The sequence below is a fragment of the Salmo salar genome, chromosome 15, assembly GCF_965601325.2.
Source record: "Salmo salar chromosome 15, fSalSal1, whole genome shotgun sequence".
In the NCBI taxonomy this organism is placed as follows: Eukaryota; Metazoa; Chordata; class Actinopteri; order Salmoniformes; family Salmonidae; genus Salmo; species Salmo salar.
The window spans coordinates 29,615,956-29,642,297 of NC_138305.1; the positions used below are offsets into that span (position 1 = coordinate 29,615,956).

The window sequence follows — 26,342 nt, forward strand, 5'->3', positions numbered from 1 at the left end:
TTTGTCACGGCAGTCGTAGGATTGAGACCAAAACGCAACAGGAATATGTACACTCATCTTCTTTTATTGGGACAAAGAAGGTAAAACCCAAAACAAACACGTATACACACCGACGAATAACAGGCCGGTAAGGCACAAAGCTATACACAGCACAATCTCCCACAAACTAACAGGTGAAAACAGGCGACCTAAGTATGACTCTCAATCAGCAACAACGATGTACGGCTGTTCCTGATTGAGAGTCATACCAGGCCAACACAGAAATACAAAACTAGAACAGCCCCTTAGAAATACAAACACAAGAACATACCCAACACCCCGGAACACATAAATCAAATACCCCTCTACAATAAACACACACCCCGAACCACCTAAATCAACTACCCCCTCTACATCGACACTTATACCAATAAATCCCAGAAACACTCTACACAAAATATCCCTCTATCTAAACACATACACAAAACCATGAAAACAAATACCCTCTGCCACGTCCTGACCAAACTACAATAACAAATAGACCCCTTTACTGGTCAGGACGTGACAGTTTTGGGGTTATGATCAGGTAAAAAAATTTGGCTAATCTATACTTCCATATTTCCAAGTCCTAGTCTTGACGATCAACGGGTATAGCATTTATTGGAATGTCTGGGATTCTGATAGACTTTGTTTTTTTATTGCAAAGAGCTAATTTAATTGTATTATTATATGTAGTAGAAAGCGATGGGTTAGAAGAAGCCTACATAACCAACCCATAAAGTAAAATTTAACATCCATATATGTCCAGCTATGTAAACTTTAACATTGATTTATCCAATAGATGTCGTTCAATTGGTAACATACATTTTAGTATTCTTCTAATGCCTCTTAAGGGGAAAGTAATCTAAAAGTAACAATTACAATTTTGGACCGTTAACTAGTAACTAACAGATTACATTTAGAAAGTAACCTACCCAACTCTGCTGGTGGATGACAAGTTATCTTTCATTCTACAATGAGACCAAAACTGAGAAAGCTTCTTGCCATCACCTTAACGAATGGCTTATTAAAATAAATGATATGGCTAAACCGCTATGGCCTATGGTTTGTAGCTGCTGCCTCACTCATACTGCTCTCCTTCTCTGCCCCTTGATGTTGTTGTCTCTCAGTTTGCGCCACTTCCTCTACAATCATCCTCTGCAAACTGTGAAATAAATATTCAAATGATTAACTAGTATTAAAAACACACACACATACACACACACACACACACACACACACACACAGAGAGAAAAAAGCAAATAAACCTTAGAAACCATTACACCAACCTTTCTCCAGGCAGCAGTCTGCAGAGGTGTCAAGAATTGCTGTATACTCTGACACACAAAGCATCAAACCCACAGGTTTTGATTGATCTGTGACACATTGGTTGCACACGTTGTAAATAATACCATAAGGGAAAGTAGCATGTCTGTTTTGGGGACCTGACGCTGATGTCCACCAGATGCATATGAGTTTTGTTTTGCCGGAAGGGATGTCTAGCCCGCATTTTCCGAACCTAACGCACATTTGCTTCGCTTTTCAACTAGCTCAAATCTAGCTAGTTGGAGTCTGTGTGTGTGTACTACTGTTTGTATCACCACAACGTAAAGCAACGCACGAGTTGAAAATGTGCATGCGGTACACAGAACACAGCATCCCCAACGTACCATTGCAGACTGCTCCAGTGACAATGAATGACTGAGTTTGATGCATCTGATGGACATGAGGCTTGAGGAATGGGGATGGAAATGCTGTAATTTTAGCTATTTCTTTGAACTGGGGGTGCCTATGTAACCGATGTGAAATGGCTAGCTAGTTAGCGGTGGTGCGTGCTAATAGCGTTTCAATCGGTGACGTCACTCGCTCTGAGACCTTGAAGTAGTTGTTCCCCTTGCTCTGCAAGGGCCGCGGTTTTTGTGGAGCGATGGGTAACGATGCTTCGTGGGTGGCTGTTGTTGATGTGTGCAGAGGGTCCCTGGTTCGGGGCGAGGAGAGGGGCGGAAGCAATACTGTGACACCTAAATAGCCTACCACTGCGTCACAATTCATGCAGTATAAAAAAATATTTTAACCTTTTCGTATTAAACTGTGTAAGGTATTTGATTTGCTGTATTTCGTCCACTAACATTACATTGTTTCATCCTTGCTCAAAGGTGAAAGAAATCATGCCTTTCGGCAACAAGCTGAAGATGAACTACTCCGCGGAGCAGGAGTACCCCGACCTCAGCCAGCATAACAACCACATGGCCAAGGTGCTCACTCCAGAGATGTACGCCAACTTGCGGGACAAGGAAACTCCAAGTGGATTTACAGTGGATGATGTCATTCAGACTGGGGTTGATAACCCAGGTAAATAGCCTTATACCTCATTCACATTATGCCTTATTCACATGACATCTGAGCAGTCTGTTGCGTTTCACTGGATGTCATTCATTTCAACGGGGACCCTCCGCAACGGAGTGGTATCGCAGCGCTCCTTGCGATTGAAGGCTTTCTATTCTGGTTAGAGCCAGTTTGTGCTGTTCTGTGAAGGGAGTAGTACACAGCGTTTTACGAGATCTTCAGTTTCTTGGCAATTTCTCTCATGGAATAGCCTTCATTTCTCAGAACAAGAATAGACTAACGAGTTTCAGAAGAAAGTTATTTGTTTCTGGCCATTTTGAGCCTGTAATCGAACCCACAAATGCTGATGCTCCAGATTCTCAACTAGACTAAAGGCCAGTTTTATTGCTTCTTTAATCAGTACAACAGTTTTCAGCTGTGCTAAATAATTGCAAAAGGGTTTTCTAATGATCAATTAGCCTTTTAAAATGAGAAACTTGGATTAGCTAACACAACGTGCCATTGGAACACAGGAGTGATGGTTGCTGATAATGGGCCTCTGTACACCTATGTAGATATTCCATTAAAAATCATCCGTTTACAGCTACAGCAGTCATTTACAATATTAACAATGTCTACACTGTATTTCTGATCAATTTGATGTTATTTTAATGTGCAAAAAATGTGCTTTTCTTTAAAAAACAAGGACATTTCTAAGTGACCCCAAACTTTTGAACGGTAGTGGATATTCATGAAATATACACACCCTGTGATTTATTAGACACAGTGATGATTTAAAGATTAAATGAAATAGACTGCATGGGTGATTTAAGCCAATTATATGAATGTTGCCTAGCGTTTTAGTTTATTGTGATGGTAATGCTCTGTAAGCTAGTTTGACTTGCTAGAAAGTTAGAGAAACAAGTTGAGGAACAAGTTACTAAACAAATCATGTTTTATTGTAACCTGAACAAAATGTTTCTCCTATATTGAATGAAAGTTTTTTTTTGGGTTGTAATCTCCCAAAATACATCACGATGTGTACAGGGCATTAGAATAGTAGAATACACAAGGTGCAATTTCGAAATGTAGTTGTGCATCAACAGTTTCTCTCCTGTTATGTCAGTCAAAGACAGTTACTCACAACAACCTCTCCCTCAGTGTGAGCAAGACAAAGGAGCTGATCGTGGACTACAGGAAAAGGCGGGTCAATTTTAGCCTAAAATGACATACCCAAATCTAACTGCCTGTAGCTCAGGACCTGAAGCAAGGATTTGCATATTCTTGACACCATTTGAAAGGAAACACTTTTGAAGTTTGTGGAAATGTGAAAGGAATGTAGGAGAATATAACACATTAGATCTGATAAAAGATAATACAAAGAAAAAAACAACTGTTTATTTTTATTTTTTGAACAATCATCTTAGAAATGCAAGAGAAAGGCCAAAATGATTTATTCTAGCCCATGCGCAATTTAGACTTTGGCCACTAGATGGAAGCACTGTATGTGCAAAGTTTTGGTGATCCAATGAACCATTGCATATCTATTCAAAATGTATCAAGACTGCCAAAATGTGCCTAATTGGATTATTCATACATTTCAGGTTCATAATTGTGCATTCTCCTCAAACAATAGCATGTTATTCTTTCACTGTAATAGCTACTGTAAATTGGACAGTGCAGTGAGATGACAAGAATTTAAGATTTCTGCCCATATCAGACATGTCTACGTTCTTATTTTCTTTTGTTTCTTTCAATCTCAGGCTAATCACATTAGCCTAAGTTAGCTCAACCATCCCGCGGACGGGACACCGATCCTGAAGAAGTCACATTCACATCGACAGGGCTGTAGTGGAGCGGGTAAAGAGTTTCAAGTTCCTTGGTGTCCACATCACCAATGAACTAGCATGGTCCAAACACACCAAGACAGTCGCAAAGAGGGCACGACAACACCTTTTTCCCCTCAGGAGACTGAAAAGTTCTGTAGCTACACCATCAAGAGCATCCTGACCGGTTGCATCAATGCCTGGTATGGCAACTGCTCGGCATCTAACCATAAGGTGCTACAGAGGGTGGTGCGTACGGCCCAGTACATCACTGGGGCCAAGCTTCCTGCCATCCAGGACCTACAGTTGAAGTCGGAAGTTTACATACACTTAGGTTGGAGTCATTAAAACTAGTTTTTCAACCACTCCACAAATTTCTTGTTAACAAATTATAGTTTTGTCAAGTCCATTAGGACATCTACTTTGTGCATGACACAAGTAATTTTTCCAACAATTGTTTACAGACAGATTAGTTCACTTATAATTCACTGTATCACAATTCCAGTGGGTCAGAAGTTTACATACCCCAAGTTGACTGCGCCTTTAAACAGCATGGAACATTTCAGAAAATTATGTCTTGGCTTTAGAAGCTTCTGATAAGCTAATTAACATCATTTGAGTCAATTGGAGGTGTACATGTGGATGTATTTCAAGGCCTACCTTCAAACTCAGTGCCTCTTTGCTTGACATCATGGGGAAATCAAAAGAAATCAGCCAAGACCTCCGAAAAAAATGTAGACCTCCACAAGTACGCAAGTATAAACACCATGGGACCACGCAGCCGTCATACCGCTCAGGAAGGAGACACGTTCTGTCTCCTAGAGATGAACGTGCTTTTGTGCGAAAAGTGCAAATCAATCCCAGAACAGCAAAGGACCTTGTGAAGATGGTGGAGGAAACGGGTACAAATGTATCTATATCCACAGTAAAACGAGTCCTATATCGACATAACCTGAATGTCCGCTCAGCAAGGATGAAGCCACTGTTCCAAAACCGCCATAAAAAAAGCCAGACTACAGTTTGCAACTGCACATGGGGACAAAGATCGTACTTTTTGGAGAAATGTCCTCTGGTCTGATGAAACAAAAAGAGAACTATTTGGTCATAATGACCATCGTTATGTTTGGAGGATAAAGGGGGAGGCTTGCAAGCCGAAGAACACCATCCCAACCGTGAAGCACGGGGGTGGCAGCATTATGTTGTGGGGTTGCTTTGCTGCAGGAGGAACTGGTGCACTTCACAAAATAGATGGCATCTTGAAGGAAAATGATGTGGATATATTGAAGCAACATCTCAAGACATCAGTCAGGAAGTTAAAGCTTGGTTGCAAATGGATCTTCCAAATGAACAATGACCCCAAGCATACTTCCAAAGTTGTGGCAAAATGGCTTAAGGACAACAAAGTCAAGGTATTGGAGTGGCCATCACAAAGCCCTGACCTCAATCCCATAGACAATTTGTGGGCAGAACTGAAAAAGCGTGTACGAGCAAGGAGGCCTACAAACCAGACTCAGTTACACCAGCTCTGTCAGAAGGAATGGGCCAAAATTCACCCATCTTATTATGGGAAGCTTGTGGAAGGCTACCCAAAATGTTTGACCCAAGTTAAACAATTTAAAAGCAATGCTACCAAAATACTAATTGAGTCTATGTGTCACGGTCGTCGTAAGGATTGGACCAAGGTGCAGCGGGAAAGTGTATACTCATCTTCTTTATTTATTGAAAAGAAGGAAAAAACTAAAGAAACACATATACAAAACAACAAACGACACTAAACAGTCCTGCCAGGTGCACAGACACAAAACAGGAGACAACTACCCACAAACCCCCATAGCACAAACACCCCTATACATAGGACCTTCAATCAGAGGCAACGAGGAACAGCTGCCTCCAATTGAAGGTCAATCAACAAACCCTAAACATAGAAATAGAAAGACTAGACTGAACATAGAAATACACTAACATAGAACATAGACCAAAAACCCCGGAACACTCTAAACAAACACCCCTCTTACATAAGCACATAGCCCAACAAACCCCAAAACACTCTAAACAAACACACCCCTGCCACGTCCTGACCAAACTACAAAAACAAATAACCCCTTTACTGGTCAGGACGTGACAGTATGTAAACATCTGACCCACTGGGAATGTGATGAAAGAAATAAAAGCTGAAATAAATTATTCTCTACTATTATTCTGACATTTCATATTCTTAAAATAAAGTTGTGATCCTAACTGACCTAAAACAGTGAATTTTTACTTGGATTAAATGTCAGGAATTGTGAAAAACTAAGTTTAAATGTATTTGGCTAAGGTGTTTGTAAACTTCCAACTTCAACTGTATATGCTAGGCGGTGTCAGAGGAAGGCCCCAAAAAAATGTCAAAGACTCCAGTCACCTAAGTCATAGACTGTTCTCTCTGCTACCGCACGGCAAGCGGTACCAGAGTGCCAAGTCTAGGACCAAAAGGCTCCTTAACAGCTTCTACCCCCAAGCCATAAGACTGCTGAACAATTAATCAAATGACCACCTGGACTATTTACGTTGACACGCCTCCCCCCCTTTGTTTTTACACTGCTGCTACTCACTGTTTATTATCTATGCATAGTCATTATCTACCCTACCTACATGTACAAATAACTAGGCTAACCTTGACACCGCACATTGACTCGGTACCGGTACCTCCTGTATATAGCCTCGTTGTTGTTATCTTTATTTGACTATTTGTACTTTAGTTTATTTTGTACATATTTTTTCACTCATTCTTGAACTGTATTGTTGGTTAAGGGCTTGTAAGTAAGCATACTGTTGTATTCGGAGCATGTGACAAATACCATTTGATTTGATTTGATTAGCATGTCGCCTAACAATTTTTGAATTGGTAAATTAATCTAGCCAGCAATCTAAACTTGTAGTAATCATGACCGAATAGCGATCAGGCATGCAGGGTAGGTTCCCAGGAACCCTGACCTCCAGGGGGGCCCCATTGATTTTGTTAGTCACTCCCACTCAGATATCAGCCTTATGCGTTAACATGACATAACGCTGGTTCTCTTGCGCGCCTGCGGTCATTTCGTTCCCACGTTTAACCCACTATTGTAGCCTATAACTTCAAATCCAGTTTGTATACCGACCTTTACCCGTGCAACAATGAATGGTAAGATGGTATGGTAATGGTAAGAGGTTGCGGGTTGATAATAGGCAATAGAAAAAAATGGTGCAATGCCATGATAGGTTTTATAAAGAGAATATATTGACGACTGTACAAAATATGATTATTTTTTACAGAAGAAGTGGGTGCGCTTGGACCCGACCTGGTGGCAGCAAGGGTTAATCTATTGCCTGCAATGCAGGGCAGTCCCAAAACAGTACATGGGAAGTTTAGGCATAAACTGAAAATACCAAAAATACCAGGCTTTGTGCGACGTCAACGGAGCCCCAAACCCAGCACCACCTGCAGAGTGGAGAGTAATCCTCCTCCAACAGGTACATTTAGCTACAGTATTAATTAGTCAGAATTTGTCTTCAGCATTCTATCTGATGTGTGTATAATTTACAGCGTTTCAGAAACTATTCATACTCCATTGACTTATTCCACATTTTGTTGTGTTAGTGCCTGAATTAAAAATTGCCTAAATATGTATTTATTTCTCACACATTACCCCATAATCACAAAATGGAATCTTGTTTTTTGAATTTTATTTCACATTTATTGAAAATGAAATACAGAAATATCTAATTTACATAAGTATTCACACCCCTGAGTCAATAGTTTGAAGAAGCACCATTGGCAGCAATTACAGCTGTGAGTCTTTCTGGGTAAATCTCTAAGCGCTTTCCACTCCTGGACTGTGCAATATTTCCCCATTTATCTTTTTCAAAATTCTTCAAGCTCTGTCAAATTGGTTGTTGATCATTGCTAGACAACCATTTTCAGGTCTTGCCATAGATTTTCAAGTAGGTTTAAGTTAAAACTGTAACTCGGCCACTCAGGAACATTCACTGTCTACTTGGGAAGCAACTCCAATGTAGATTTGGCCTTGTGTTTAAGGCTATTGTCCTGCTGGAATTCATCTCCCAGTCTGGTGGAAAGCAGACTGAACCAGGTTTTCCTCTAGGATTTTGCCTGTGCTAAGCTCCATTCTGTTCGTTTTTTATACTGAAAAACTCACCAGTCCTTAACAATTACAAGCATACCCATAACATAAATAGTCCATGTCTAAAAACATAATTCCCCTTTGACATTATGCGGTATTGTGTGTAGGCCAGTGACTACCATCTCTATTTAATCCATTTAAAATTCAGGCTGTAACACAACAAAATGTGGGAAAACACAAGGTTGTGAAGTATATAGACTAAGCTGCCTACTTTAAGGTTAATCAATGTGCATATACTATGAAGTAGCCTGTATGAAGTACTAGCCTACTAGGTCAATATATTGATTTGTCAGATTTATCATCCTTAAAGAGGAACTCTAAATGAAAGAACTCAGTGTCATATTATATTGTCTTTCACCATGAGAAATTATTGGCACAATATATATATATATATATATATATATATATATATATATATATATATATATATATATATATATATATATATAATATGTGTGTGTGTGTCACCGTTCATTGTCACGTACAGACTGCACTAAAATAACTATTCAATCATTGTACTTGGTGGTCTGTGATTGTCATAAACATTCACCTGAATTCTACTTGGTTGTTTTTTCAGAGGTGATTATGGACTTTCTGGAGAACCTGAAGGAAAATCGCTTGGTGGAGGCTTGCCAGCAGTTGCTCTTGCGAGAGGACAAGCTCTTTGGCCAAGAAACCATGACTGTAGAGGGGTTGGGTCAGGTTTGCAACGAGGACGATGAAGACACGCTCCAAAAAGACTATGAAACCCTGCTGCTCCACTTATGGATGGCAGTTCACACCACCTTTAGTTCCACACCCTCAGGAGAACACCTAGAGATACTTCGAAGTGCGGTGGAAACCATAACGCTGCTGGAAGAGAAAGACCAGCAATGGGAAGTGCGGCTCGAGGGCAGCAGCGAGGCCCCCGTGTGGCGGCCACACCAGTGCCGGCTCACCCACGACACCCTGCTTGAAAAAATTGTGGATTCTCGAATGAGGAATGCGGCAGTGGAGGAGGACAATGTCAGCGCTAGTAATAGCAACCTGTCAACGTCCATGGAAAGGGAGGTGTATAGGATGGGCAAGTGTCTGAAGGAGGACGTTCTCAGGGTTGCAAGTGATGTGAGGGACTGCTACCCCCCAGACTTTGACGTGTGCAACTTGTATGTGAGACTTTACCATCAGAAGTTCTCAGCAAGGTTAACAGAACTGGCCCGCTCTGGGCTCGATGTGGATGACTGTAACTACCTCCTCTGCTGGGTGAACAATTACTATCCAAAGTAAGTGGGAAATGGGAGGGCAGTTGCCCTGGATTCTTGAAGGGCTTGTTAACAATCAGTGGAAGTGATGGGGCAATTGTGCAATCTTCTTTTAAAAAAACAAATCACATTTAAGTGATGTCAAACCGCATATGTAGTTGATTTGAGTTGATTGGGTATTACATTTAGAAAATTGCACAATTTCCCCTATCACTTCCATTGATTGTTAGCTAGCAGTGGGTAAAGTTAGCTGAAGTTTGTAGTGGCTGTTTAAAGAACTGAACCATGGATTATAGTTTCTCCAGACCCATAGACTATTTACATGATGAGGAATCATTTAACAAAGTTGTAAAATCATGACCTTCCCCTTTTAAAAAAGGCTAGTTCCCCTTTTTAGAAAGTCTGCTAACATAAATGCTGCATATTTTGCGTAGCTGATAGCTGAAGTTTTTCTACATTATCCTCCTGCCTTGTACAATCTTTGAGTGTTTCTGAGATGTCTTGTATGGTTTCTATCAATGACATGATGTCATTTGCAACATGTTATACCATTTTTATATCTGTTTCAGTGACATCTTAAAACACAAAGACCTTGAGGGGCACATCAACATTGAGTCTTTGGGAACTCTTTTATCTGAGAAGGATCTCACAACATTGGAGGAGCAGTATCTACTACAAAAAGAGGTAAACAGGATGCCAGAAACAGCTAAATCTAAGGAACAGGCTAAATCCAATTGTATACTTCTAGACCATCCTTTCAGAGTAACCTGGTCCCATATCTGTTGTGTGTGCTGTCTTGCCAACTCCTATGGTGTGACAATGACCATACACTCTTTGAAAAAAACAACATTATTTCCAATTCTAAAGCACTCTGAAAGTAGCCTGGTCCAAGATGTTTGTGCTATCGTTCCAATCCCTACACTTTTAGAAAAAAAGGGTTCCAAAAGGGTTATTCAGCTCTCCCCATAGAATAAACCTTTGAAGAACCCATTTTGGCTCCAGGTAGAACCCTTTTGAGTTCCATATAGAACCCTTTCCACAGAGGGTTCTACATGGAATCCTAAAGAGTTCTACCTGGAACCAAAAAGGGTTCTCCTATGGGAACAGCCAAAGAACCCTTTCGGAACTCTTTTTTATAAGAGTGTAGGGTTTGGCAAGATAGCAAAAAAAGATCTGGGACCAGTCTACTTTCAGAGTGCTTTAGAATTGGAAATAATGGACTATTTTATAATGTTGCATGGAATGTCTTTCAGAACCGTAGTGTCAAACTTACAGACTTGTGATGACCTGTGCTATGTCGTTTTCAGAGTACAGTCAGGACCTGGTTCTCCAAGGCTCTCAGTAAGATGGAGGAGGGTTGGCTCAGTGGAAAGAGTCCAGAACTCATTGACGGGTACTGCTTCTGTCCTCTGGCCATTGACATCATACAGGTTGATACCTATTGGATTACTACTACTTCTTCTAGTACTTTTCTGTGTTTAGCCCTACTCTGTCTTTGACCTGAACATGTTCTACTTCGTATTCATACTACAGATATGAAGTAGTTATTTCTCCCGCATGGTTTTATACAAGCTTCATATTAACATGTCAACCTTGACATAATTCCATTTAAACTGACATTAACCTCCAATGCCAACAAGGCTTCTCTGATATTTTCAGACTTCAAAACAATGAGCGCCACAAATCAGAAATATTTAATAAATGCACTGAATGTCATACATTTCTACTGTTGGGTTCTGAGAATATGAAAATATACTTATTCATGTCACTGATGGAGTGCTGAGGTTTAGAGGGTTTTTACATCAGAAGTTAATGGTTATCCGTAGGAGCCAGATGGCTTTGGAATGTGCTGGTTGGATGGGAGGAAGTCACAGGATTGCTACAGGGGAGACGGATAGACATCTGTAGATTATTACCCTATTACTTTGTCTTCCTGTCAAACCATAATAGATGTAAGGATTGGAGAGAAGGATTTGTGCCTAAATTGGAGTACCGTAATTTCCGGACTATTAAGCGCACCTTAATATAAGCCGCACCCACAGAATTTTTTTATTTTTTTTTGAACGTAAATAAGCCGCACATGTCTATAAGCCGCAGGTGCCTACCGGTACATTGAAACAAATGAACTTTACACAGGCTTTAACGAAACACGGCTTGTAGCAAAAATAAATAGGCTTTAATGAAACACGGCTTGTAACAAAAAAACAATTAGCAGTAAGCTTTAGTTGTCTTTTTGCACTGAGTCAATTCCTCACGCTGCTGTTTCCAACATCTTATCATCGACTCATTAAGACCAAGCTCCCGTGCAGCAGCTCTATTTCCTTTTCCAACAGCCAGATCAATCGCCTTCAACTTGAAAGCTGCATCATATTGTCACGGTTTTCGTCGGTAATGGAGGACCAAAATGCAGCAGGTAGAGTAAGCTCATCTTGACGTTTATTAACTTCCCAAAATGAACGTACAAAAATAACAAAACAAGTGAACGAACGATATACCGACAGTCTGGCAAGGCACAAGGCTAAACACAGAACAATCTCCCACAATTAAACAAACAAACACACCCAACTAATATAGGACTTCCAATCAAAGGCAACACCACACAGCTGCCTTCAATTGGAAGTCCACCCCAATTAACCAAACATAGACATACAACTAACTAGATAAACATAGAAATACGTAAACAAAGATCATAACCCAAAAACCCGGAAATACTAAATCAAACACCCTTTTTCCAAAACACCACCCCGAACCACATAAAACAAATACCCTCTGCCACGTCCTGACCAAACTACAATAACAATTAACCCTTATACTGGCCAGGACGTGACAGTACCCCCCCTTAAAGGTGCTAACCCCGGGAAGCACCTTAAAAAAACAAAACAAAAAAAACACAACCCCAAACAACAAAACAAAATTTCCCCTCTACTAAAAGGGAGGGAAGGGAGGGTGGCTGCCGTCAACGACGGCACTGTGCTACACCCCCCCTCCCCAACCCACCTATATCAGGAGGTAGCTCCGGTTCTGGCCGTTCCAGGCAGTCGGGCCACTCTGGCAGCTCGGGGAAGTCTGGCAGCTCGGGGCAGTCTGGGCAGTCTGGCAGCTCGGGGCAGTCTGGGCAGTCTGGCAGCTCGGGGCAGTCTGGGCAGTCTGGGCAGTCTGGCAGCTCGGGGCAGTCTGGCAGCTCGGGGCAGTCGGGGCAGTCTGGCAGCTCGGGGCAGTCGGGGCAGTCTGGCAGCTCGGGGCAGCTCGGGGCAGTCTGGCAGCTCGGGGCAGCTCGGGGCAGTCTGGCAGCTCGGGGCAGCTCGGGGCAGTCTGGCAGCTCGGGGCAGCTCGGGGCAGTCTGGCAGCTCGGGGCAGTCTGGGCAGTCTGGCAGCTCGGGGCAGTCTGGGCAGTCTGGCAGCTCGGGGCAGTCTGGGCAGCTCGGGGCAGCTCTGGGCAGTCTGGGCAGTCTGGCAGCTCGGGGCAGTCTGGGCAGTCTGGCAGCTCGGGGCAGCTGGCGCTCGGGGCAGTCTGGCAGCTCGGGGCAGTCTGGCAGCTCGGGGCAGCTGGCGCTCGGGCAGCTGGCGCTCGGGCAGTCTGGCCACTCCGGCAGCTCGGGGCAGTCTGGCCACTCCGGCAGCTCGGGGCAGTCTGGCCACTCCGGCAGCTCGGGGCAGTCTGGCCACTCCGGCAGCTCGGGGCAGTCTGGCCACTCCGGCAGCTCCTGACTAGTGGGTGACTCTGGCGACTCCTCACTGACGGGCGACTCCTCACTGACGGGCGGCTCTGGCGATTCCTCACTGACGGGCGGCACTGGCGACTGTTGACTGGCGGGCGGCTCTGGCGACTGTTGACTGGCGGGCGGCTCTGGCGACTGTTGACTGGCGGGCGGCTCTGGCGACTGTTGACTGGCGGGCGGCTCTGGCGACTGTTGACTGGCGGGCGGCTCTGGCGACTGTTGACTGGCGGGCGGCTCTGGTGAATGTTGACTGGGTTTACGCACTTGAAGCCTGGTGACTGGTGCTGGTACTGGGCGTACCAGATAGGGAACACGCACCTCCAGGCTAGTGTGGGGAGCGGGAACAGGACGAGTCGGACTGGGTTGACGCACTTCCGGGTCCGCACGAGAGACAGGAGCTGGAAACCCAGGGCTATGGAGGCGCACAGTCGGTCTTGATCATACCTCCTGCACAACCCGTCTTGGCTGGATGGAACTAGTAGCCCTGTACAAGCGGGGTGCTTGTACAGGGCAGACTGGGCTGTGCAGGGGCCTGATGGTAGCCGTGCGTAGAGCGGGAGTTGGGTAGCCTGGTCCTCGGAGGCGTACCGGCGACCAGATGCGCTGCGCAGGCATCCTCCTACCAGGCTGGATGCCCGCTCTAGCACGGCACCTGCGAGGGGCTGGAATAACGCGCACCGGACTGTGCGTGCGTATGGGTGAGATAGTGCGCTCCTCAGCGAAACATGGCGCTCTCCACCTCATACGCTCCTCCATATAACCACGGGTAGCTGGCTTCCGGCTCTTCCTATGCCTAGCCAAACTACCCGTGTGCCCCCCCCAAAAAGAAGTCTTGGGGGTGCCTCTCGTGCTTCAACGCCAGTCGTGTTCCTCGGAAACGTTCCCGGTCCATACCAGCCTTTCGCCTTTCCTCTCTCTCTCTTACCACCTGTCCCCATGGAAGGCGATCTTTTCCTGCTTGGATCTCCTCCCAAGTGTAGGAGCCTTCTCCCTTCAAGATCTCCTCCCAAGTCCATCTCTCACCATAATCCAACTCAAAATCCCACTGCTCCTTCCTCTGCTGCTTGGTCCTGGTTTGGTGGGAGATTCTGTCACGGTTTTCGTCGGTAATGGAGGACCAAAATGCAGCAGGTATGTGTAAGCTCCTCTTGACGTTTATTAACTTCCCAAAATGAACGTACAAAAATAACAAAACAAGTGACCGAACGATATACCGACAGTCTGGCAAGGCACAAGGCTAAACACAGAACAATCTCCCACAATTAAACAAACAAACACACCCAACTAATATAGGACTTCCAATCAAAGGCAACACCACACAGCTGCCTTCAATTGGAAGTCCACCCCAATTAACCAAACATAGACATACAACTAACTAGATAAACATAGAAATACGTAAACAAAGATCATAACCCAAAAACCCGGAAATACTAAATCAAACACCCTTTTTCCAAAACACCACCCCGAACCACATAAAACAAATACCCTCTGCCACGTCCTGACCAAACTACAATAACAATTAACCCTTATACTGGCCAGGACGTGACACATATGCATTTCTCCGTGTCTTTGCCACGATGAGGGTGACAAAATGACTACCGTAATCAGAATGATGGGAGGTTTGAGAGCGCTCGATTTAATCTAAACAGTAAACAAAAAAGTTGTTTGACCTTAACCCGTTCGGCAATTTCATTGGTCTAATGAAAGCTTCATGCCGTCAAAAAACTGAGCACGTCACAGAATGTTTTTTTGGAAGAAAAAAATGTGAAAGCGGGAAAAACCCATATATTCATCATTGTTTAAGCCGCGAGGTTCAAAGCTGGGAAGAAAGTTGCGGCTTATAGTCCGGAATTTACGGTATATATACTTGTGTTGGTGGAAACATGTTTTGTCTAATGCAGCTGTATTGATCCTCTGGGCAGAATAAACCTGGTTAAGCTTTCATAGTGTTTGTAGAGTTTTTTAGTCTGAGAATTAGAACCTAACACTGCACTGAATTGAGTTTTCATGGAATGAATCCCATCCCTGCTCTAAGCTATGTTGACTGTACAGGGTCAGGTTTTATGTGCTAATACTGTATGTTGTTCTGTTAACTAGGCTGTTGATGGGGCCATGAGAGAGGCCAGGACTATTCTGGGCAGTGAGGCTAAAGCCCAGAGAATCTTGCGTCAGCTGGACAGCTTCTTGATAAGGTAGTGTAACCATTCCTTATAGCTCTGGCCACTGGGTCGTGCTCCTTAGGCACCAAATGGACTGAAACAGAGAGAGACTACCTGGACTTGTCCAATAAGTAACACTGATTTTCCTTTTCCATTGCAAAACATTTAGGTTGTGTGCCTTAATGAACACATCCTGTCGTAGTTGAACGTTTGCTTTTCCATTGTTCTTCTGAACTTATTCACCAAGTTTCTATTGAAAACCAAATTCGTTTTTGCATTAAGTTTGAATGGTTTGGCTTAGGCTTGTCCACACTGAGCGAAATAATATTTTACTGATGAACATGCACGTTGATATCCAGCATCATGCTCAAAGCCATTCAATTAGCTTACTATGTTCTGGTTTCACAGCCACACAGACAAATTGCATAATTCTACATGACCTTTTTCCAGGGAAAAGTTGGTAATTCAACCTTGGTGTTCTATCTACACTGTCTTGTTGCAGACTGTCTTTGACCTTGTTTAGTTTATAATGGACATGTATGCTACAAATGAGTAATATGCACTGCAGTGTTACTATTCAACATTTTACTGACATGATAAAGAAGAACCTGGAGATGCCTGTTGACATTTTGTACAATGTATATTTGCAGCTATAAGAGCTCTCTTGAAGAATTTGTGAAGAGAACAGGGGAGAACACTCAGGCAGTCGTGAAAGCTAACCTGGTTAACATCGAACAATTCAGGTAGGCTAACGACCGTTGTCCATTTCACCAAGTCATTTGTTTCACGAATTTGCTTGGTATTTGAAGGGTAGCTAGATACACACGAGCTTCATAACACACGTATAATCCTTACATAAAGCATTCATAAGCATTTCGTAAGTGCTTTTTGTTTCTACTAATCCCCAATCTCATGAAACAGTCTTGATCTACATGCATGCAGTCTCATAATCTGAAGATGTATCATTTGTTCTACTTATCTACCTACTGTTAGACACTCCGGGGAGGCAGGAACGGCCCGAAAGGCCCGCTCCGGGGGAGCCCGCCTGGTGGCGTTAATATAAAATGACTCAAGTAAAAGTAACCCAGTAAAATATTACTTGAGTAAAAGTCTAGAAGTATTTGGTTTTAAATATACTTAAGTATCAACAGTAAATTGAGTTGCTAAAATATACTTAAGTATCAAAAGTAAAAGTATAAATAATTTAAAATTCCTTATATTAAGCAAACCAGATGGCACAATTTTCATATATATATTTTTTACAGATAGCCAGGGACACACTCCAACACTCATACATTATTTACATCCGAAGCATTTGTGTTTAGTGAGTCCACCTGTCACGATCTTCGTCGGTTATGGAGGACCAAAACGCAGCAGGTATGTGTAAGCTCATCTTGACGTTTATTAACTTCCAAAATGAACGTACAAAAATAACAAAACAAGAGAACGACCGATTAATAGACAGTCTGGCAAGGCACACGGCTAAACACAGAACAATCTCCCACAAACACACAGACAAACACACCCAACTAATATAGGACTTCCAATCAAAGGCAACACCACACAGCTGCCTTCAATTGGAAGTCCACCCCAATTAACTCTACATAGAAACACACTTACTAGACTACACATAGAAATACATAAACATAGACCATAAACCAAAAACCCGGAAATACTAAATCAAACACCCTTTTACCAAAACACCACCCCGGACCACATAAAACAAATACCCTCTGCCACGTCCTGACCAAACTACAATAACAATTAACCCTTATACTGGCCAGGACGTGACACCACCAGATCAGAGGCAGTAGAGATTACCAGGGATGTTCAAGTGATAAATGCGTGGATTGGACCATTGTCCTGTCCTGCTAAGCATTAAAAATATAACGAGTACTTTTGGATGCCAGGAGTAAATGTATGGAGTAAAAAGTACAGTATTTTATTTGGGAATGTAGTGAAGTAAAAGTAAAAGTTGTTAAAAATATATATAATAAAGTACTGTGAGCGGACCAAGTATTTTTAGGTTGCTCTAAAGCGGAAAGGTGGAATATACGAGTCGGGAGCAGGTTTTCTTACATTGAACAAAGTTCTCCATTGAGGTATTTTCTCTTCTCAAACACTCCCACACAATCAAGGATGATCTCACAAGGATATCACAAATCTTCTTCTTTACAGGAATAAGGAACACAAGGTGAATAACTTTTAACTATAACATAAATCACGGGTGTGTCTCTGCCTTAACTATCCGTTTGTGGAGAGCTCCTTTCGGTTGGTGTTGCAGATCCCTGGTTGCCATTCCCAAGAGGTAGTTTGTCCTCTTCTTCTCCCTTTCATCAGGTAAATCCTCCCCTTTGGAGAATCAATCACCCTGTTTTTCCTCCAGTCTTCCCCACTGCCTGTTCTTGTAGGTGGAATAAAATAGGTGATTAGTACCGTCAGCTGTGCTTAACTTCCTCTGATCACCTTTACTCAAATGCTGGGCTGGGCTACTATCCCTGGGGCCAGCTGGCACCCTGGTGGTCCTTTTGGGTACAGATATCCCAAAAAACTACTTAAGTAGTACTTTAAAGTATTTTTACTTAAGTACTTTACACCACTGCATTTAACCCAACCCCTGCGGGGGGCTGCCTTAATTGACATTCACGTCATTGGCGCCCGGGGGAACAGTGGGTTAATGTTGAGGACAGACGTTCCGCTAGCGGAACGCCTAGCCAAGATCCAATGGAACAGCATGGCGCGAAATACAAAACCTCAAAAATCTAGTAATTTAAATTTGTCAAACATACGACTATTTTACACCATTTTAAAGATACACTTCTCCTTAATCCAACCACATTGTCCGATTTCAAAAAGGCTTTACAGCGAAAGCAAAACATTAGATTATGTTAGGAGAGTACATAGACAAAAATAACCACACAGCCATTTTCCAAGCAAGGATATATGTCACAAAAACCCAAAACACAGCTAAATGAAGCACTAACCTTTGACGATCTTCATCAGATGACACTCCTAGGACATCATGTTACACAATACATGTATGTTTTGTTCGATAAAGTTCATATTTATATCCAGAAACAGCATTTTACATTGGCGCGTGATGTTCAGAAAATGTATTCCCACCAAAAACTTCCGGTGAATTTACAAAAATACTCATCATAAACGTTGACAAAATACATAACAATTAGTTTAAGAATTATAGATATAGTACTCCTTTATGCAACCACTGTGTCAGATTTTAAAATAGCTTTACGGAGAAAGCACATTTTTCAATATTCTGAGTACATAGCTCGCTATCACAGCAAGCTATACAGACACCCGCCAAGTTTGGGGTCACCTAAACTCAGAATTAGTATTATAAATATGCTCTTACCTTTGCTGATCTTCATCAGAATGCACTCCCAGGAGTGCTACCTCCACAAGAAATGTTATTTTTGTTCGAAATAATCCATATTTATGTCCAAATACCTCAGTTTTGTTCGTGCGTTCAGGTCACTATCCAAAGGCTAACGCGCAAGAAGGAACAGCGTGCTCGCAGGGACCGCGCATATCCAATCTCTTTGTCCCCAGGCAGTCCACTCAGTGAATGAGCTACTATACTCTGCCCAGTGACAGGAGAATGCTCAAACAACTTTCTGAAGGCTTTTGACAGCCAATGGAAGCCTTAGGAAGTGCAACGTGACCCCACAGACACTGTAGTTTCGAAAGGGACTAGAAAGAAGAACTGCAATTCTCAGATCCTCCACTTCCTGGTTGAATTTTTCTCAGGTTTCTGCCTGCCATATGAGTTCTGTTATACTCACAGACACCATTCAAACAGTTTTAGAAACTTCAGAGTGTTTTCTATCCAAATCTACTAATAATATGCATATTCTAGTTTCTGGGCAAGAGTAGTAACCAGTTTAATTTGGGTACGTTTTTCATCTGGCCGTGAAAATACTGCCCCCTATCCTTAACAGGTTTTAACTGCCTTGCTCAGGGGCAGAACAACATATTTTGACCTTGTCAGCTCGATGATTGAAAGTACCTTTGAACTGCCATTGTCATTCTATTCCTCCAATCCTCCCAACGTCTTATTTGACTTCATAAATCCAACATTGATGTAATGACATTGGATCCTCCTTTACAGAGACTTCATAGTGAGAAGAGAGGAGTCAATCCCAGAAGAGATCAAGACAAGCTGTATGTCCACATTGGCAGACCTGAGAGACTGTGGCTACGGATACTTCACCGACCCCATACATGAGGAGCTCAGGGTAGGCAACATGGGACAGCAGAGACACCAAGCATAATAGTCTAGCAATACTCCAATGTACAACGTTACATCTGCACCGTTAATTTGGTTGTCTTTTGGCATCTAGTTCAAAATCCCAGACAACCTTTCTCAAATTAGATGATTTTGCCTTACCAACGAGTTAAACGGCCTCTGGATAGCACCATAGTTAAAATCTAGGTAACAGTTTACTGTCCTTATGCATGCATTCATATGCCATTATAACAGCTATATAACACATTATAACATTTGTCATAAGCTGTCATAAGTAATGTTCAAGACTTATGAGTCACGGCATGAGATGATATGAAACCGATTATAATGGGTGTTATAAATGACTGTTCATCCTGTTGTCATGCTCTAATGTCAACTGTTAATAACAACTACTATTATACAGTCTTCTTGACAACTTATGTCATATGTTATTACATGCTACATTAGATTCTACATACCAGATGTAATAACAGGATGTTGTGTAATTTACCAACCTCTGTGTATATAGAATGTCATATGTCCTGTTAGATTCTGGGTTAAACTTGGAACATTGTTATACTCAGCAGTATAGTATCTGAGGAGTGATAGAGACTGTTTTTACATCAGAAGTTAATGGTTATCTGTAGGAGTCAGATGGCTTTGGAATGTGTTGGGTGGACGGGAGGAAGTCACAGGATTGCTATAGGGGATATGGGTGAAGATCTTTGGATTAGGCATTAAGAGGGTTGAAGTCAGACCGCCTTAAGGGAGAAATTATGGTTTATTACCCTATTACTTTGTCTTCCTGTCAAACCATAATAGATGTAAGGATTGGAGAGAAGGAGTTGTTCCTAAATTGGAGTATATATACTTGTGTTGGTGGAAACATGTTTAGTCTACTGCAGCTGTATTGATCCTCTGGGAGGAATTTAGCTTGGTTAAGCTTTTCATAATGTTCGTAGAGTTATTTTCTCTGAGAATTAGAACCTAACAGCCCTTATAGAGTGTGCATAGATGCCTCAAGTAAAGTGACCTTAATTTGAAGTGTTATTAAACAGTTATGAATGTGCTTATACCATAGGATGAGTTGAGAGTATCACAAAACTTTACCATTCAAAGGATCTCCAAGAAACATGGTCAAATGGGAGCACAGATGTACTTTTTTTATTTATTTAAAAAAGGACCCATTATAATACCAACAACTTGCCATAAAAACAACAACATTGAAACGAAATGGAAGCAAATAGAATTTGACAACAACATCAACACTGCTGGGGCACAACAGGATTTGTGAAGGCTGTGAAAAAAAGCAAGATGTGCAGGCTACAGTAACAATGACAGCTATAGTATTTAAAAATGGCTAGTTAATCAGGTACTGAGAAGCTAGAGAGTTGATGTTGCAATTGCAACATTTTATTAGCCCAACGATGGCTAGCTATCCTGCTAGCAATCTGTTAGCACTAACTAGCTAGCTAGCTAGCTAGCTAGCTAGCTAGCTAACTTCACTAACTACAGATGGAATAAAAAAAGTACTGTCAGCAGACGGCTCGTAGCTGGTCTGCGCTTTTCTGCCACAATGGGCTCCACTGCAGTGCCTAAGATGTCAGAATGTCTACAGTAGGCACACAGGAGGTTCAGTGAGGGCTGATTCTTCTCTGCACCTGGAACAGGTCTGGTGGTGCTTTCATCAAGGCCCTGTGTAACAGCAGAGGGGTGTCGACTCTGCCCGGTGTTAAGGGTGGAGACCTCGGAGCGGGCAGGTGGGTGATGGTCTTGCCCTATGTCGAGTCACTCCCTGAGAGCAGTGGACATCGCCATTCAAACTGGTCCAATATCCTATCAATGGTCTCCCCTAAATTTCTATCAAACTGGGTCATTTCCAGGCAGAAACCAAGTGGCGCTCATTTCTACGATTTTATGAAATAACAGAAAAACAAACAAAAAATTGCTAATGAGTCTGTGCCTCTGCAGCATGTTATGACCGCTGGTGTCAACTGCTTCAAGGTCAGATATTGACCTCTCCATGACTTCCTGTCTCCTCAGGTGCAGTACCGTATGCTGTGGACGCAGGCCTGGTTTACTGGGGGTCAGATGGTACTGGATGAAGTTCTGGAGACACTGGACAGACACATGCAGCAATTCACAGACCTCAAACCCATCTGTATGGAGGTAAGGTTACACTCACACACACATTGACCTTACACACATAGTAACATTACACACATAGTAACATTACACACATATGGACGTGTGTGTGTGTGTGTGTGTGTGTGTGTGTGTGTGTGTGTGTGTGTGTGTGTGTGTGTGTGTGTGTGTAGGAGCTGCTGGGCCGGCTCCACATGGAGATGATGGTGGAGTATGTGAAGAGGATGATGAAGAGGAAGATGAGGCTGAAAGACAAGGAGCAGCAGGAGGCAGCAGCCAAGTTACTTGCTGATGACAGCAGCACACTGAGCACCTACTTTACTGAAGCGGTAAGCACTGAAGACGCGCACACACACACACCTCATATTGCAGTTAATACAGCTTGAGCGTGTGTGAACACAAACACATGAAAGTAATAGCATTGTTCTTGCTCTGACCCACAAAAACTACTCAAACACTTCAAAGCTTTGACTTTCTATGTACTGTATTGTTCTTCATCATCACTTTCACTTTCTTTAGTCTCTGACCATTCTGCATTCCTTTCTAGGTCTTCCTCTTGCTCTGCAGTGTGTCTGCTCTATTTCTTCTCCTCCTTTCTAATTTTCATGTCCTCAGCCTGTTTCTCCTTCTCTTTATTTCTCTTCTCATTCTCTGTCCTCTTCCATTCTCTTCTCATGTCTTTCCATCTCTCTTTTTCTCTCCTCCGGAAATATGCACTCACTCTCTCGCCCGACCAATATTTTTCTCACCCTCCAAACCTTCCGTTCTTTTTCGTTCCATCTCTTTTTTTCCACTATGTCCTCCAGCCTTCTCTTTCTCCTCTCATTCCGTCTTTTTTTTTTCACTATGTCCTCCAGCCTTCTCTTTCTCCTCTCATTCCGTCTCTTTTTCTTCCACTATGTCCTTCGGCCTTCTCTTTCTCCTCTCATTCAGTCTCTTTTTTTTCCACTATGTCCTCCAGCCTTCTCTTTCTCCTCTCATTCGTTCTCCGTCTCTCTGCTTGCTCATGTTTCTGTTTTCTTTCTTTCTCCAGTCTCTCATTTCCCTTTTCTCAACCTTTCTCTCCATCCCTCTTCATGCCTTTCACGAGGAGCTTGATCTTGAGCTACACTTCCCTCATCACCTGTCTGTCAGCACCTTCCTCCAGCTTTCTCTCTCGCTGCTCTATAGCAGGCCAACCTCGTCACTCCACCCCTCCATAATGAATGTTCTGTAAGATATAGGCTATCTATAAAGTAAAGAATATGAGTGTTAGCAAGCCTATGTATTTCTAACACAAGATGATAACAAATGTATTCAACTTCTTTCGTAAAAACTTTGGAGTACTTTAAATGAAATTATGGGCGGAAGGATAAATTCAACTCCATCTTTCATTGAATCAGATGGCTTATTCATCACAAAACCATTTGATGTTGCAACTGTAATTATTTTAATGCCGATGCTGATGATTCAACCATACAAGCATCAGCAACCACAGCTAATGAAGTCACTGAAACCCTTAACAAAGAGTTGCAGTCTTTTTTGGAAATAATAAACTGGTCCTGAACATCTCTAAAACTAAGAGCATTGTATTTGGTACAAATCATTCTCTAATTTATAGACCTCAGCTGAATCGGGTAATGGATGGTGTGGTGTTGAACAAGTTGAGGATACTAATTTACTTGGCGTTACCTTAGATTGTAAACTGTCATGGTCAAAACATATAGATTCAATGGTTATAAAGATGGGGAGAGGTCTGTCAACATTTTAGAGAAATAAGCTTTTATTGTATGTTTGGACAATTTCAGGGATCTTTTATTTCAGCTCATGAAACATGGTGTCACGTCCTGACCAGCAGAGGGAGTAATTGTATTATATTTGGTCAGGACGTGGCAGAGGGGTATTTGTTTCATAAACAAATACCCCTCTGCCACGTCCTGGGGTGTTTGATTTATGTAGTCTGGTGTTTAAGTTTTGTTCTAGTGTTGGTTTTCTATGGTTTATCTAGTTGTTCTGTTTCTTTGTTAGTCTGTGTGGCTCCCGATCCGTAACAGCTGTATGTCGTTGTTCCTGATTGGGAGTCATATATTAGGAGTGTGTTTTTCACCTGGGGTTTGTGGGTTGTTGTTTTAGCACTGCTTTATGTTAGCCTGCTAACGGTTCCTGTCGGTCTATTGTGTCTTGTATTTTTGTGTTCATTTTATTCTAATTAAATAGAAAGATGAGCATTCATATCCCGTCTGCGTTTTGGTCATCCATTCACCACGACAGTCGTTACACATGGGACCAACACTTCACATGTTGCGTTTATATTTTTGTTCAGTGTAGTATCAAATCAAATGCAACTTTATTTAAAGTGAATGTAAACATCTCAATACAGTAAAGTAGACATTTTAATGCCATAATACAGTAAATGGAAGACATTAAATATATGAAAGTATGCATAATCTTACCTATCCACTGTCCACAGGGGTCCAAAATAAACTGGCTGAGTGAGGTCCTCCCTAAAATGGCGGAGGTGGTCAGACTGCAGGACCCAGGAAGCATCCAGCTGGAGATTGTCACCCTGGCTAGGGACTTCCCAGACCTTAGGTGAGACAGACAGACAGCTCCTCCACAGGCTGAAGACAGATGGAGAGTTTACATTCACATAATCACAGAACCCCAGTCACATGACCTGGTACCAGTGTTGTAGTCGAGTCACTAAATCTCAAGGTCAAGTCCCAAGTACCCTGTGCTCGAGTACCTATGGCTAAATCCGAGTCGAGTCCAAGTCCGAGTCACCAATGGTCTATGGCTGAAATCTGACTCCCAGTGCTCATGTCTGAGTCACTGGGTCGGAGTTTTGAAGTTCGACATGGTTCTGGTCTCCTCTATATTTCTGATACATATTTGACATTGCACTACGCTCTTTGCACCATCTGCTGAAGAAACGTTTGTAAGCAAAACAAATGATTCAGGGTTGTTTAGACATATTTGGTATTTTGGTTACTGAAGTTTTTTGCTTGCTCGTACTGCCGGCTTGCTGGCTCTGTGCTTGTCTATTGCTAGATTCGCTCCTCTATTGATTTGGCTCGGATATGGTAGATTAAATCTGCTCAGCTAAAACTAGTGGCGGGCTGGCGGAAAGATTTTCCTGTGAGCGTTGAAGTAAGGCAAAGATTTTCCTCCTGTTGCCCAATGGTCATAATTGCCTGCAATATACAGTAGCCTATGAAACAAGGTAATTCATACACAGGCTCACACACATTTTATTTTTATATAATGTTCAATAGTTATGTCAAATCAATCATGATGTTTTCAAGGGATTTAACCTTTATTTAACTAGGTAGGTCAGGATGAATGGTCTCTAGACGAAATTGGATCCTATCAGATTGACCAGGGCCTGGTTTCCTGAGAGCAATGGAATTTAGGCTTACCTACAACAGCCTAAAGGTGTAACATGCGTTTCCAAAAACACCACACAGAGAGAACGTTCGCTAACTGTTCTCCGATCAGGGTTCTCTTTCTAATCCTACCCCTAACATTATAATGATTGCACAATACTGACCACGGATCAACTCCTAGAGAAATATTGGCTACAAATATTGATGTGGCTTGTTCTAATGTTTACCCTGTAATGATGAACTGAATCTGATCAAGATTTGGCACATCATTGTGCACGTTACACAATACACATAATGACATATATATTGAGGTAAAAATTACAGACTGTAGCATACAAATAGCTAAATAAAACTCAATTGAATTAACATGACCTTGATTTCAAAATCATTCAAATTACAGTATAAAGGTTTATGTAGCCTATAATGTATGTATCTTTTAATACTGTCATTTCATTTGAAGCGTCTTTATATCCTTCACTTGTTATGCAAAGAAATGGGCAACTTTGTATTTGCAGTCACTGTCACATTAGTTCTGAAGTTATCGGCGGTCATAGAAAGACAGATCTACTGTGTATGAAGGGCAAAAAAGCTACTAACGACATACTTAGCTGTTCTACGAGTGGCAGTCGATGATAAATAACGAGCATTTTCAAGAGCAACTTTAGTAACAATGGTTTTGGGAAACAGCTCAGAGATCTAACGATGCTCCTACAAAGGTTTAAAAAAAAATTGACGTTGCCTTAAGATGCTTTTGGGAAACCGGGCCCTCATTATTATTTGCAATTTTTGTAATTGCCCACTGATATTAAAGGGAGACTTGTCAGAACCTGGCTATGGGATGCAGGGTGGAAATTGGGAGGGTAGAGCGAGACGACAAACTCAAAGACAGCCTACTTTTCTATACTGAAGGGGCTAGAGAGACAAATAGCTAGACTATAGTTTTACTATTAATAACTATTATTTTCAATTTCGTAAAGCAGTTTGTGTTTCTTAACCAGGCAAAGCTAAAAAGTAGGCTGGTGACTGGTGGTTACAGGGAAGAAAGAGAGTCGCTTGAGCGATGTGTAGCCTATGATTGGAGGCAGAGCCTGCCTGCCCACACTTATCGCATGCTCCCCCACAGATCACCAGCTGATGT

General features: G+C 42.3%; 1 protein-coding gene across 1 annotated transcript in view; it reads left to right on the top strand.

The window, feature by feature from the left end:
- The window catches only part of LOC106571120 (tumor necrosis factor alpha-induced protein 2), a 36,856-nt gene that overhangs the window by 4,688 nt on the left and 5,826 nt on the right, over positions 1–26,342 (top strand). Inside the window, exons 2-12 of the mRNA XM_082961478.1 lie at positions 2,175–2,370; positions 7,461–7,658; positions 8,907–9,591; positions 10,140–10,254; positions 10,878–11,000; positions 15,387–15,481; positions 16,099–16,191; positions 19,578–19,704; positions 21,738–21,863; positions 22,013–22,223; positions 24,257–24,410. Coding sequence (XP_082817604.1) covers positions 2,187–2,370; positions 7,461–7,658; positions 8,907–9,591; positions 10,140–10,254; positions 10,878–11,000; positions 15,387–15,481; positions 16,099–16,191; positions 19,578–19,704; positions 21,738–21,863; positions 22,013–22,223; positions 24,257–24,410 — 2,111 coding nt within the window. The 5' untranslated portion in view covers positions 2,175–2,186. The remainder of the gene's footprint in view (positions 1–2,174; positions 2,371–7,460; positions 7,659–8,906; positions 9,592–10,139; positions 10,255–10,877; positions 11,001–15,386; positions 15,482–16,098; positions 16,192–19,577; positions 19,705–21,737; positions 21,864–22,012; positions 22,224–24,256; positions 24,411–26,342) is intronic.